The sequence below is a fragment of the Nanorana parkeri genome, unplaced genomic scaffold (genome assembly GCF_000935625.1).
Source record: "Nanorana parkeri isolate BGI_ZX_2015 unplaced genomic scaffold, ASM93562v1 scaffold251, whole genome shotgun sequence".
Lineage (NCBI taxonomy): Eukaryota > Metazoa > Chordata > Amphibia > Anura > Dicroglossidae > Nanorana > Nanorana parkeri.
Window position 1 is genome coordinate 1,569,824 of NW_017306519.1, and position 14,005 is coordinate 1,583,828.

At 41.9% G+C, this 14,005-nt stretch overlaps 1 protein-coding gene across 1 annotated transcript in view; it reads right to left on the reverse strand.

Annotated features, from left to right (window-relative positions):
* The window catches only part of PNPLA7 (patatin like phospholipase domain containing 7), a 143,450-nt gene that overhangs the window by 74,740 nt on the left and 54,705 nt on the right, over positions 1–14,005 (reverse strand). Inside the window, exons 14-15 of the mRNA XM_018556766.1 lie at positions 11,191–11,266; positions 5,278–5,427 (exon numbers count right to left, since the gene is read on the reverse strand). Of these exons, the coding sequence (XP_018412268.1) occupies positions 5,278–5,427; positions 11,191–11,266 (226 nt within the window). The remainder of the gene's footprint in view (positions 1–5,277; positions 5,428–11,190; positions 11,267–14,005) is intronic.

Here is a 14,005-nt window from a genome sequence, read left to right on the forward strand (position 1 = left end):
CCATTACCCCTTCCCAGCCACAAGATGCCCTCAGTCTCAAGGATTCAATTAATTCAATGTTATTTAGTCCAGAAGACTGTGGAAATACTGTGAATGAAGGGTGTCATGGACCTTAACCCTGACGGGGGAATGGCCACATTGCCCTGCGCCACACACTCATGTCATTCTTTGCATCGCTGAGGGCCACCTACCACTAGAAGATTGGGAGGAAGATAACACTACATGTCATGTGACCTGAAACAAACCTGGAACAGCAAGTATATATATCTATACATATCTGTAGATATATATAGATATATATAAAATCCCAATATGCACGCGTGAGGCCTCCAGAAAGGTAGAGGACCATCGGGGGGCAAGGGTGTCAGATCCCAGAGTTCTACTTAAAATGTATGCATGCATGTATGTGTATTTGACTGTTTGTCTGGAGATCAGCAATAAGAGCACAATGTACAGAGACATGATAACACCAGTGATAATGGTTATAATAACCAGATTTCACAATGGCAGGTAAGTAAATTGCGCATTTCCCAGGACAAGGTCTATCTGACCAGAGTCTCCTTGGAAACCGCAAAGAATTGATAGTCTGTGCTTAAATCACCTAAAGCAGTAACAAACACAGAGTGGGCTTAATAGGGGTGATGGAAACTGCTTGACAAAGTGCCAAAACAAGAAAAAAACGGTATTTCTGTTATTGGCAGTCATTGAGAAATCCCGCATCATTAAATCCTAATGAATGCAGGAAAGGAGATTTTTAAACAGTAAGTGAAAACAGAGCTACGTTGTATTTTAGCTCCTTATGAACACAGCACTCATCGCTCTGCTCTTGAAAGTACTCTTACATCCCGCTACATATACAACTGTGTATCGATTTCCAGGAGCAAATCTTATCTAGTAATAATTCTGCCGCTGCCAAGATTTAATTAAAACAGCTAAAATGCCCTTTATTTTACAAGATGAAATAGTGTGGAAATGGCTTTCCTGCAGACCAATATTCCTGCTCTGATTACGAATGAAACTTGGCCCGCGTTCAACCTTTCCTAGTACACTCTCATTATAAAAGGAAGAGGGTGGTTTTGAGGCAGGGGGACGCAGCTTAGTGGTGCATTTTTATTTTCTGAAGAATTGACAGGATAAAAATTTAAAGATAAAGAGATTTAACTCTTTGAGAGATATGGAAACCCTTTACACTGGTAGCTTTGAGCAGATAATAAAGCACCATTTGGGAGGATTAAAAGGGGGCATGGTCAACCTTGACTTTTAGAGGAAAAGCCAAGATTTGCATATAACTTAATCTGCCTGTATCTCTGGATCTATCGATCATTTCAATGAAGGGTTTTCACTGAATGTATCCTGTGATTCAGGAAGAGTCAATTTCCTAGTAAACCCCATCCTTCCTTGCACATCATAGACCTCTCCTCTTCCTCCCTGCATGCACTTTTATGTAGCTGTCAGGGAAGGAGCAAAGGGGAATACTTTAAAGCAGTGTTTCCTAAAGTATGGATAGACCTATTTGCTTTGGGCCATCTGCCCTAACTGTCGCCTGCCCCTGCTGCCACCTGCAAGGTTTGCATGTTGGAGCACGGGTTTAGAGACAGTGTATAGCCTGGTGCAACAGGTAGAGCTGCTTGCAAAAAGCATCATCACACTCATTTTGTTTTGCACTATTTATGACGAGTTGGCATTAAGGAAAGCCACTACAGGACAAGTGATATATTAAATACACATACATATGAGCACATACAAATCATCAGGATAGTTTATGGGGTCTGTTATTGCTGATTTTGACCTGCTGCAATGATAGTTTTTGGGCGGTGAGGATTATGCAATAGAGTAATTGAATATAAAAAGTGGTGGCAGTAGCGGGTGGAGTGTCCATCTTTTTACAGACTGCCATTTGCTGCGTGCTTGTTCCAGCTCAGTGACTCGAAAGTAACAAAGGCCAGACAAAGCCAGGAAATCAGCATTTTTAAAAGAAGGCCATAAATGGTATGCAACATACCTTTGTATGTCAGGTATACTTAAAGAATGTGGCAGCAAATGTCACCATATGGTTAGCCTTACTTTTCCTTCCTTATTGGAGGATACAATAGAATGGAATGAACCTACAATAAGGAATCATTAAAACCAGGACACGATTACCTAGACTCACTATTATCTATACTAAAAATGTATGTAAATTCTAAACAATTATCTTCTCTTAGTTGGTCCCTTTTGGTCTGTTAAAGTGACATTAAAGTCAAAAAAAATTTTCACTCCCCCTCAATGTTAATTAAAGCACTTACCTTAAATGATGTCTCTTAATCCGATCTTCTTCTTCATTCCTGTACTTTTCATCTGTCCCTCCAGTGGTGCTGCGGCTCTCGGATCCAGCGCTGACTCCTCTGTCCTTGGAGGCACTTCCGATCCAGTGGTGTCTGCATGCGGGTGCACGCATCCATAGACTTACCTCGCGTTTCTTCTCGTCTCCCGGCCGAAAATCCGAACTGCGCATGCGCCTGCCCCAAGATGCGGCGAAAATGGGGTAAGTAGAAACCGCTGTTAAAGCGGGCTTTAAAAAATAAATAAATAACTTTTTGCATATATCTACTGCTTTCTAGCTAGGACAGGAAGTGTGTTACTGGCAAGATCACCAGGTGAAAATAAAGGGGAAGAAAGCCAGATTAAGGTAAACTAAAGCATCCACCACATTCAAGGTTTGGTAAGCTGTAAGGCACTTTTTTTTCTTGGGGTTCGGTTTAAAGAACCCATGATCTCCCTAAATGCTTTAAAGAACCCATGATCTCCCTAAGTACAGGCTACAGTGGAGTAGTGAAACAATCTGTATGTTTAAAGCCATCCTTACAAGTAAAAAAACATTGGGTTGTCTCTAAAAAGCTTATCAGAGAATGGTTGGGTGATCGTGCAACATCCTACCATCTCCCAATGTCTCCAGGGCTAGGTTCTCTGTTAAACAAAAGCATTCTAGCTGAATGAGTGTTCCTATTTAGGGCAACGGAAAAGAGCTGAACAAAGACAGTCCTGACACCAAAAATAATAGCAAGCATATAAGGTTTTTCAAATGGTTTAGTTCCCCAAAAACACATATCTGGGACTCTTGTGCACTGCCGTATGGACATTGGATCAATTCCCAATTGGCCAGATCAGAAGACAGTCATCTAATGTCCATGGGCGTATTAAATGTCTCCATTAGGCTGGCGATTTATTGCCACCACTCTTTTCTACACCTTACCACGTGTTACTCATGCTTACTCAAAATCTTAAATTCAGGAGCCAAGAAAATTTTCTTTCATCAGATGCCAAATCCCATCAATGGTGCTCGCCAGCGACAATATATTCTGTGCCGGAGCTCAGAGGGGATTGAAGCACAAAAACAAACAGATGCTTTGACACTGAAGAAATTAGGAATTTATGTTTTGTGTGAGCGCTGGGATGAGGCAGATTTCTAGCGTGTGATCTCTGAGGGGTCTGCTTCTGACACTCTCTCTTTACTCGAGCAGGGGGGTTGTCTCGATTTTCACAACAACCAGAAAGTGTCTTGGATGCTCTGCTGAAATTTCTATACATTGGGCAGGAGTGAATGAACCTCCCGATTAGAAGAGGACCTGCAGCTGATCCCAGACACAGTGATGATTGGAAGAGTCAACAGGGAAATAGAGATATGAAGGTTATTAAAATGCTGAATTATTTAGCAGTCCGTTAGTTATGAACCCATCTGTATTGTCCATAAGACTAGCGCTGGGGTTTTTTTGTTACAATAAACAGCTGCGTTGTTACCGAAGTACCTTGTAAGGTTGTAATGTGTGAACCGATACAATTACATAGAATTCAGGAACCAGTCAGTTGAATCCATAAAGAACGGTTTACTTCAAAAAAGGACCATACATTTGTTGTATTCATTTTATATAAGTTTAGGGCTAAAAAAACATTTAAGAAAATATATTTTATAACTGCATTCAAATTTACTTTTAAATTCCACTACCTACAATTGCGACATGCAGTATATGTTCAGATTGGCACAACTGGTGTCACCCTGTCTTTATGCCGCTTGAACAACTACTCAGAAACCACCAAACTGGTTTCTACATAATATGCTGCCCTAAGCAATATCTCTAGGCCTAAATATCAAAAAGGCCAAAACAGGTGGTCTACTCATCTCATGGACAAAGTATTCCGGTTAAAATTGTTTCATGGAAAGCTGACTTTTTTCATTGCCTTTGGGACTCTGGGTTTATTCATAACTTTTGGCGCGAGGTAAATGACTTTATCTCTATGATACTTTGACTACCCAATATACTTAGCACTAAAAACAGCCTGCTAGGCATAATGGGAGACCTGCCGATACCTGTTTATGCCTATACTTTTATGCTAAAAGGTTAATCCTCTGGACGTGGAAGTATCCCTCACCCCCCCCCTCATTAGAAGCATGGAAGAATATCATTATTTGAACCACTCCCTGCACAAAATAACCTATTAATTGCAGAAACAAATTCACAACTATGTGATAAAATTTGGGGTCCATGGTTTGCTTCTTCTCCAGCATCCTACCCTCTGGTTCCTAAATCTATGTGAATATTGCAATGGCAAAACTGTTCTCCTATAAAGGCAGGCCATTCTGTGGCACTGACCTAGAATTCCAGTGCATTAAACTTACAAGGATCTTAAGACATCAAAGTACTTTGTGACAACAGTGATCAAAGTCTGCAGATTGATGATAGATTGCCTTTGTCTCTTCAATCACTTTCATTCATTAGTGATCAAACGCTGGGTAAAATTGTCTGAAAGTTACTTTATGTAAGCCAGAATAGGGGTGCGCTGATAGAATACCCCTAAAATGAGGAGAGTAGTAATCTGCATTGACCCCGCAGGGTGATCATGTTATTGTTGACAGGCAAAAAGAAAACCCTTTATTTTTCCCCCTAGTTCATATACCCTGTGCTGAACTATTTTTGCTTTTGTGTGTGTGGGGCCCATTGCTGCGAAAGAGAGTGTCAGTGAATAGCTTTAGACAAACATTTGTCGTTTTTTAAGATTTTCAAGGAAGACAACATAAAAATTTCTACTTTTATATTTCCATACACGTCCCAGTCTTCTTTGGTAACAATCTTCCCTCAGTGATCCTTTATCACTGAGTACCCTCTTTTTTTGCCAGTCAATGTTATGTTACAAGACTGAGTGGACAGTATTATATGTAAATCACTGACGTGGGTTAAAATTTGTATGGTTTTTGATCTCCAGAATACCTATGCAAAAAATGTTTAAAAAGAAAACCCTCACCTACTGCACTCAGGGCATGTTTCAGTTCCAGTGTGAAGGCTGTGAGCGGCACATCTTCCGATACTGGCAGTATGGCTACTGTGGAGAGATTGCTGGATGGATTCCCAGAATCCCACTTGTTGCCAGTGGTATGAAGCCCCAGTCCATGACCTGTGGACAAGAGAAGAAGTAAAATAGTAAAGCCATTGGTTACACAGATGCCATGTGAGACGTACATAGGCTGCCACTGCAAATCAAGATTTACATATAAATTCATCTACCTAAAACTCTATTAATCCTACTGGCATGCTTTCTGCTTCTGTTGTTCCATTCTTTCTGACAGAGGGCAGGTAGCTATGCCATCTGGTGCACGGATTAGTGCAGCTTGGCATGTGACTAGCCATTTTTCCTTGCAAACAAATTCACCAGTTGGCATTTATTTTTTTAAGAATGTACAAAAGTCACCATAACCCTTTCAGAATGGATTAAACAAAACCACAGTTCTCTTCTATTTAATAGGAAAGTCAGCATGTTGGCTGCCTCAGCAGTGTATCAGCAAACACCAATGCTATCACATAGGAAGAAGTTGAGTGAGTCACAAGCTCCTTATACCTAGGTATTTTTCTTCACCCCAAATAGAGAGGCAGGGAAGTGAAGCAAAGCAAAGGTGAGCAAACGTCGCTACATTGACCAGGCATTAAAGTGAACCTTTTGCTGTGCCCTACATGGGCTGAGCACTGGTGCACTTTAAAGAATATCCGCAACCAAAACGTTTCATTTTATTTCAGATAGAGTGGGGAGTGGTAAAAAAAAATCCCTGTCAAGTTTTCTTTACCAACTGTGTACCATTGGGAGATTCCCCTTCACTTACTTTCCTGCAGACTGTCAGCAACCCTCACCTTCTGCGCGTGCGCCAAATCCAGTTCTCTGTGATGTTCATAGAACACTTGGGCCCATGTGCATGACGCATAGGAAAACGCGCCAAATGCCGCACCTGGTCCCCGTGGTCCTGCAGCAGTCACTGCTTACCTCACTCACCCTCTGCTCCAGCAGTGGAATGTCACTTTGAGTCCTTGTGAATAATGCACTTGCATTAGACATGATGATGTCATGGGTCCTGGAGCCCAAGGGAAAAAGAGGCTGCGGAGACTGGTCTAGCAGCCCAGCAGGACAGAGGATCGGGTGAGCATTTCTTCTTTATTTTAGCCCCCAGACCAAAACGCGCAGTTATCCCTTGCAGTGTAGTGGTAGCCCTCCTGCAAGGGTTAATTTTTACAATTCCTGGAGTTTAGCACAAGTGCTGATATAACCACAGTATAGTACATTCAAAGTTAAATATATACAGAAAAAAACCTCTTCAGTTGGTGTATGTAGTCCTTTAAAATCCATCATATCCTTATGCAACCCAGTAAGTATAACAACCATAAAGTGGCTGCAAACCTGCAGACTCGGAATAGTGATGTCACCCTCTTTATGCTATAATTATAGCACAGCAGGTAAATTCTAACATTATACACATTACATTACAAATCTTTTCAGCAGAGAAAAACGTGTTCCTACACCTGCGTTTCCACAATGTATTGAGCTGTTTGTCTGGGGTTGCCCTTTAAATCTTTCAATGCCGTATTGTCTGCTTTGAAAACTGAAGCAGCGGTGTCTCTATCTGAAAAAACAATCTGGATTTGTGGCGTTTATGGATATCAGAGACTTAATCCTTCACAATGTGCTTCGGTTATGCAATGTGTTTATTGTTGGAAGCAGCACGTCCTCAGTCATGAAAAGGCACGGCGGCGGCTGGGGGTCCGACCTCTGCTGAGGGACTCGCTCTTTGTACCTCTCTGCTTCTGCTATGTGCCTGCTGGGAATCCTTTCAATAAGATACCTTTACACTTTTGTCAGCAGTGCGAGAAGGATAACAATAAAAAGAAAACTGCAATTCAGCCTGGGCACGTTCGCCTCTCTTGTGAAACAAAACCAGCCCCCTCCACGGAAAACTTCAAAAGAGAAACTGGGATTTGAAGTGAGGAGAGAAGGAGATAAAAAAAATGCTGGATCATGATACAAAGTCAGGATTGTTACAGCTGAATTGTTCCGCCAGTGGCTTTAGAATAGCAGAGAGAGATTTCACTTCATTAAAAAGGATGAAATTCCACAGGACCACTGAAGGTATATTAAGGCAGCAAAGCAGTTCTTAGGCATGTGACACTGCTAGTTGATAAAGGGCCACCCCACCTAAACCTGCTTATTCAATGCCTGGTTGACCCTGGAGGGTTAGAGTTAATGGGATTGATTTACTAAAGGCAAACAGGCTCTTCATTTTGCAAGGGAATTTCACCTAAGCTTAGTAAACGAGGTAACAAAAAAAGTATGTACAGCGCTCTCAAAAGAAGAGGGGTATTTTAACTTAAATGTGGTGGGCAAAATGATAAGTGAGCAGCTCAGAGAAACCAGGCGGGGATACCTGTACGACAAACTTCCAAAAATACAAACAGGAGGGCATACACTTTACCATTAGAATTTGGGTATGCTGTAAGAGAAAGAGGACTTACATGGTGTTGGCGAGGACAGAGTTTCATGCAGCCCGAGTGGAGGATCAGTATCCTGTGGGTGCTGTGATGCTGTGCCTCGAGGGGACGACTGTGACGGTTCCAGTGACCAATCTTGCTGTAGTGGGGTCCAGGAGAGATAGTGTGGTGGAGGAACGGTGTAGCTTACCACACGATCTCTCCTGGACTACAGCAAGATTGGTCACTGGACCTGTCACAGTCGTCCCCTCGAGGTGCAGCATCACAGAACCCACAGTACACCTATCTGTAATCTGTAAAAATCTGTAAATTAAACTGGCCAGCTGGTTAAAATTCAACCAGTGTGTGGCTTTGTTGACGGCCGCCTCCATTCAACACAAAGTCATCTTTCAATTGACTTTTGTCACCGGTCCCAAAAATCACAACCGAAGTGACTGCAGCCAATCAGAATACAAGACACAGGCACGGGGGATTCCCCCCTGCAGAATCCCCCGCTCCATGTTGTTAACATGAATGGGGAAATCAAGAGTTGTTTCTTGTTTAACCTGCGGGACTGAACAAGAAAAATCCAACAGCGTTGGGTGCACCTATGTATGAAAACAACGATCGCGCTACACATGTTGGGTATCGCCACGCACGACGGAGTCAAAGCAATCACTTTAAGGCCAATATTTATGCATATCTCTAAATTGATGACCTTTTAAATCGTCATCTATGGACTTTTTGGGGTACTGAATTTTGTCAGTTTCACGGACGCACACAATTTTTAACCTGGGCATGTTGGGTATCAATTTACTCGTTGTAACCTCATATTTTATAAACAAAATGGGTATTTAATTGTGTTTTGGGGAATTTAAGGGCATTTTTCAAAAAATGTTGGGGTTTGATAATATTGCCAGTATTGCCTGTGGTTTCCTTGCAGCAGATCGCTCCCCATTACTGATGCCTTGTTCTGCACTGTGTTTCTGTGAGGAGGTGGCCATTTTGGTAGAGGCAGGGCTCTGCTTCCTCATGTCCGAGCTTCCAGTAAGGAAACAGTGAGATGACCAAATCTGAATCCAATTCAGGTAAGACTAGCAGTCAGAGGCAGCAGTGCGCAGAGCTCTTACAATGCAGATATACAGCAATGAAGCTGCAATACAGGAGTGTCCAGGCACCCTCACATACCAGGAATCAATTAACTAACTTTATATGCTTAATAAGCAGGGCTTGATGAAGGCAAAAGGCGCAGATCAACTGGGATGCAGACCGTGCGGATTTATGCCCAGGCATGCTGGCTAGTTGTGCTTTTCAGCCAGGCAGCATGCTGAGTCTCCGCAGGGAAAGATGAGTCATTGACTTGTAACCAAGGAAACATCCCGTTCAGACCGATTACAGCCACTGACCGAGCACCGTCAGCAGGTTATGTGGAAAAGCTTCGGCAGCTGAGAAAAGAGTAGCGTTATCCTCCCTACAAACAAAGCTCGGAAGATGCCACGTAAGGTCAAAAAATGCTGCAGGGTTTGGGTTACACTAATGATCCCCTGTGCCCATCCGTGAGCTGCACTCCAGTTCCCTGTGGCGTTCCTAAAATGATTTTTATCACAAATAAGTCATTAGATGCAACATAACAACGAAACATGCAGCCAGCTTTGTGATAAGCCAGCAGTGAGTAACGAGAGCCTAGTAAAAAGAGTGATGCTGCCATATCAGAAGCTCTCCTTTATTCTTTAGCATGCACTACAAAAGAGAGCAGCTACAAATCAGGTGACCGCACTGCTTCAACTGACACCGCTTCTTACACGTCAGAGTAATCAAGCCATGAAATGCATTCAGCATACACAGCCTCTCTAGGGTTTTGTCTAGATTTTCTGCCTTTCAACCAGCATTCCTGACTCACTGTACCACCCCACTTTATAAATCCTGATGTTCTTGGGACACCATCCTGTCCATGACTTGTACCAGGTCATCCTAATCCCAGTCCCAACTGTATACCTCCAGTCACATGACTAATCCTAGTCCTGCTTTACACCTCCTGTCACTTGTCTAATCTTTTTTTTTTTTTTTACTTGTCTAATCCTAGTCCCAATTTCACAGCTCCTGTACAGGGTCAATAATCAGTAACAGCCTGGTCACAGAAAGTATAAACTGATATACAGAGAATATATTGGTTAAACTTAATTCTCCCTCTCCCTGCAGCACATATTCACCTATCCTTTACTCCCCCACAACTCCATAATCACCACTGGGAGCTTAGAGAGATGACCAGTACAAAACAGTACCTGATACAAAGTGTGACTCACTCTGCTTCCTCCCCCAGTCGTTCCACATGTGGTGGGTAGAGAGTCATTTGCTATGTGTAAGCTACAAATCATGGCTTGGAGATTGCACGGGACTTCCTCTCTCAATAGAGCAGCATCAAAGGGCCTAGGGGAAGGAGAGTAGGTGCAGCTGGGGAGGGAGGAAGTTAAATGAACCTGTTGCTTTGATCTGCATTGGCAAAGCACGAGGTCACCTTATAGTGCTTGGCGCACAGAAATGGTACTGCATACAAGAGTCAGAGACTGGCTAGAGAAAAGTATAGCTGGCCACAAACGACTTGATATTCAGTTCATTCAATTACTGTGAATGGACTTAATTTGAGCCGTGGGTGGGGAAGAATGGAAAATTGTCTGCCAATCAGGTGCAGTCACCATTTGGGTATTGAAGCAGCTGTGTACAAGGGGAATCTCCTGGTGGGAGAGATTTCACACTGTTTCTCTCGTTCAGACCATTTCAGAAAAAAATGAATGTGTATGGCACATTTTATAAAAGTCTGCCAATCATATCTGCAGTTTTCTTTGCCTGGGGATTGTGTAAGAATTATGCATATTAAAAGTAAAACAATTTCTTGTTTCTCTTTTGTTATGTATTATTGCTATTGGCTGCAAACATTGGTAATGTATTTACATATACATGACTAATTGAATGTATTCTACCTGTGGGCATATAACATGTAAGATTTAAAGATTAAACATTTAAGATTTGGTAAAAAAAAGCAAAAAAACAACAACAATGCCACATAAGAAGCTGACATTGGACTACTAAATAGTGTTTGCGGCTCTTAGCTCTGATGTAAAGGAGAATTTAAGGACTCCAGGGTAGTTTTGCGGCAGACCAGGTGCTACAAAAACAACTCATGGTTTCTGAAAGGAAGGCGATTATTTCTCTTCAGCACTACCCACAGTAGCTGTGACAGGTGTTCTTTAAGAGCTAATGGAAAAGAACCTGCAAACATGTTAAGCTGCAGCAGACATTAGGATGAAGAAACAGAGGATTCTGGGTCTTTAGGATGTTCTGATAATAACGGAATGATTCTGACTTGGCTGGCATACAGCCCCATTCCTAAACAATTAACAACCTCCCAGCTGGCCCGGGCTCAATTTCTCACCTGCAAGGGGCCCGTTGACCTGCTGCAAGCTGCCAAGAATCTTCTCTCCGAGCAGATGAATAAGCCGGGTCACCACCTGAATGGAGACAAACTTGTGAATTAATTTCTGGAGGAACTATGCCAATCCACCATATGCTCATCAATCAAAGCCCTAATAGCATGGAATCTTTGTGCAAAGCGGCAAGTATTGATTTTCCATGCATTTGGGTAATTGGGTTTCTCCTGAATTATCTTTTACAGTACGCTCCTAGAAAGGGTCATGTACAGTAAAATGATATTAACCCCTTACAACTACAAAGCTGTATTCGGTTAAAAGAGGACAAAGGGAGGCAACGTCTAGCTAGTTAGCTCTGCGGTTTAGTTAGCTCGCTATAATAGAAAAAGAAGGCCTGCATCTTCCCCACGTGCCATGCAGGGAGGCAAAGTCCCCTTAGGCTGGCCACACATTTTAATCTGATTGAACAATCACCTTTACATATACCGACAACTAAACTATGTAGTGAAAGAGCTTGCCCTATATAAACCCTATAATAATAGGCTATAAACCAGCTAGATTGTTTAGGAAGGCTCTCACAGTGCTTTGTTGTTGGAAAATCTAAAAAGTAACCATACATAGTAAGATTACCATCTAAAAAAAAGTTTTTCCTATATTAAATTACTTTCACTGCTTATGTTGCATTTGTAGTTTAATTGATGGTGAATGATGTTTAACCAGTGCTGGACTCTAGGTTGCCATGGAGACAAAAACATGGTCACTAATGTAAGAAATGTGAGGCCCTGACACAAGGAACACATAAAATTTGTGTGCCGCTCTGGAAAGAGTCTGGTCTTGTATGGTTTTGTTTTAAGTGATTTACAAGCATACAGAAACAGTGGCATTTATTTATTTCTCACAGGTATTTATATAGCGACGTCAGCTTACAGTGATACTGCATTTTATGAGTGTACGAGAAAGAGAGAGGGAGGAATGATAGCAAGAAAGAAGGCAAAAGAAAGGAAGACAGAGAAACAGTGGAAGAAAAAAATGTGGGGAGAAAAGAGAGAATTAATAAAATGGAGAAAAAAAAAACCGAAACAAAAGGAGGAAAACAAGAAGAGCTTGTTAAAGATATAAAGTCAAATCATTTTTCTCCAGATTTGGATAATGCTGAGAAGGGTAAGAACCCTTGAAGGTTATTATTGCTGTCTGTGAAGAGAGCAGAGTGATGACCTCATCAGTCTGCTTCTGCTCTTTGGACCTGTTAAACCTAGCTGTACTGTTTAACTGCACCAAAGGAAAGTGATTGTCACAATGTTGGCTGTGCTGTGTTGGCAGGGCTCTGTAAATCTCAGAACTGGATTGGCCGAACTATAAAATTATATGGCTGGGATAAACAGCTCCAATATATTTATTTTAATAGTGCCTTTAGGTGTTTGTCTGGAGCACTGCTTTAAACTTCGCAGGCAGGAGATGTGATTACAATACCAACAAAGGGCAGTATCAACAGGGCACACAGTCAGTAAAATCTGTCAGGAAGGAGATACACGTTACTTAGCAGGCATGCATATGAAAAGGTTTTTGATGCAAGCTCCTATTTAAACAATAGCACCTATTCTGTCTATTTCCTTACATATTTAGCTTATATGTCTGGATTATATATATGTGCCATTCGATTCCCCCCCCCATACTATTTACAGGAGGTAACCAGTTACACATAAGGGGGATTTTACAAACCAGGGAGGATGGTAAATTAATTCCTAAGTCTTTGTTGTGAGTGTTAAAAGAAAGGATGACAAAAACACTCATGTTAAGAGCTAATTATGTGACAATCCTGCAGTCCTCGCCAACGCAATGCAAGAGAGACAGGAGTGTTGATGTGTGATGCCCCCACAGCATAATGACCAAAACATCTCTCCCATTTCCAGTGACTCACCGCCTGGCAAATACTATAAAGAGGCAACAACACTATAACACGATCATTCAGAGAAGTCTAAGGGTCAGTCAACCCAATATATATATTTCAGTTATGGGTAAAGTCTGCTGGGATGAGTCACCCACGGATACTGTTTTGATCCATTTGGGGACTCCAGCACCAAAATATCTCTTATAATGTTCCTCGCTCTGCTCCTGTACAGCAGATGCCCCAGGGGTGTTCCCTTTGCATTATTTAACAGGTACAGTAAGTTCCCCTAATAATGTCCCAGCAAGTTATTCCCCTAATGGTCCAGTTGGTTCCCTAATAATGGCCCAGTATTGTTCTAACAAACAATGGCCCTTTCTAACAAACATACAGTGTTAGGGTTGTGCCATCGTCATGATACCATTGTGATATTTTTTTAGGATGCTATAACACACATCTTTTTCTGCCCATTTATTTATTTTTTGCACATCTTAGAAGGTAATTAGTTAAGTCAAGGAAAGAAGAACATAGAGAAACAAAAGCTTAGACCTGTGTCTGCATCAACAATGGGTTGGAGTCCGGGCACCTTATGAAAACAATATGAGATTATGAAGATATTGTTGCAACACTAGGAGAGGATGATTATCATATTGTACTGTACAAAAGTGGTGGACAGCGGTATAACTAAAAGAAAACTTGAAGATGTCTCTTGGTCAGACAGACCACCAGAGGTCATCACTCTGGACAAGATGCACAAAACAGTACTGTATGATAGATGGTTATTGGTCAGGCACAAACCTGGGACATGTCAAAGATGACAGATGATCTCATCCTAAAAGAACATCTGGCAATGGCTGCTGCCCATTGGGTCCCAAAGCTCCAGAACCCTCAAGCAAAGGTTGATCAGAAGGAACGTGTCCTGGGACAATCTTGCA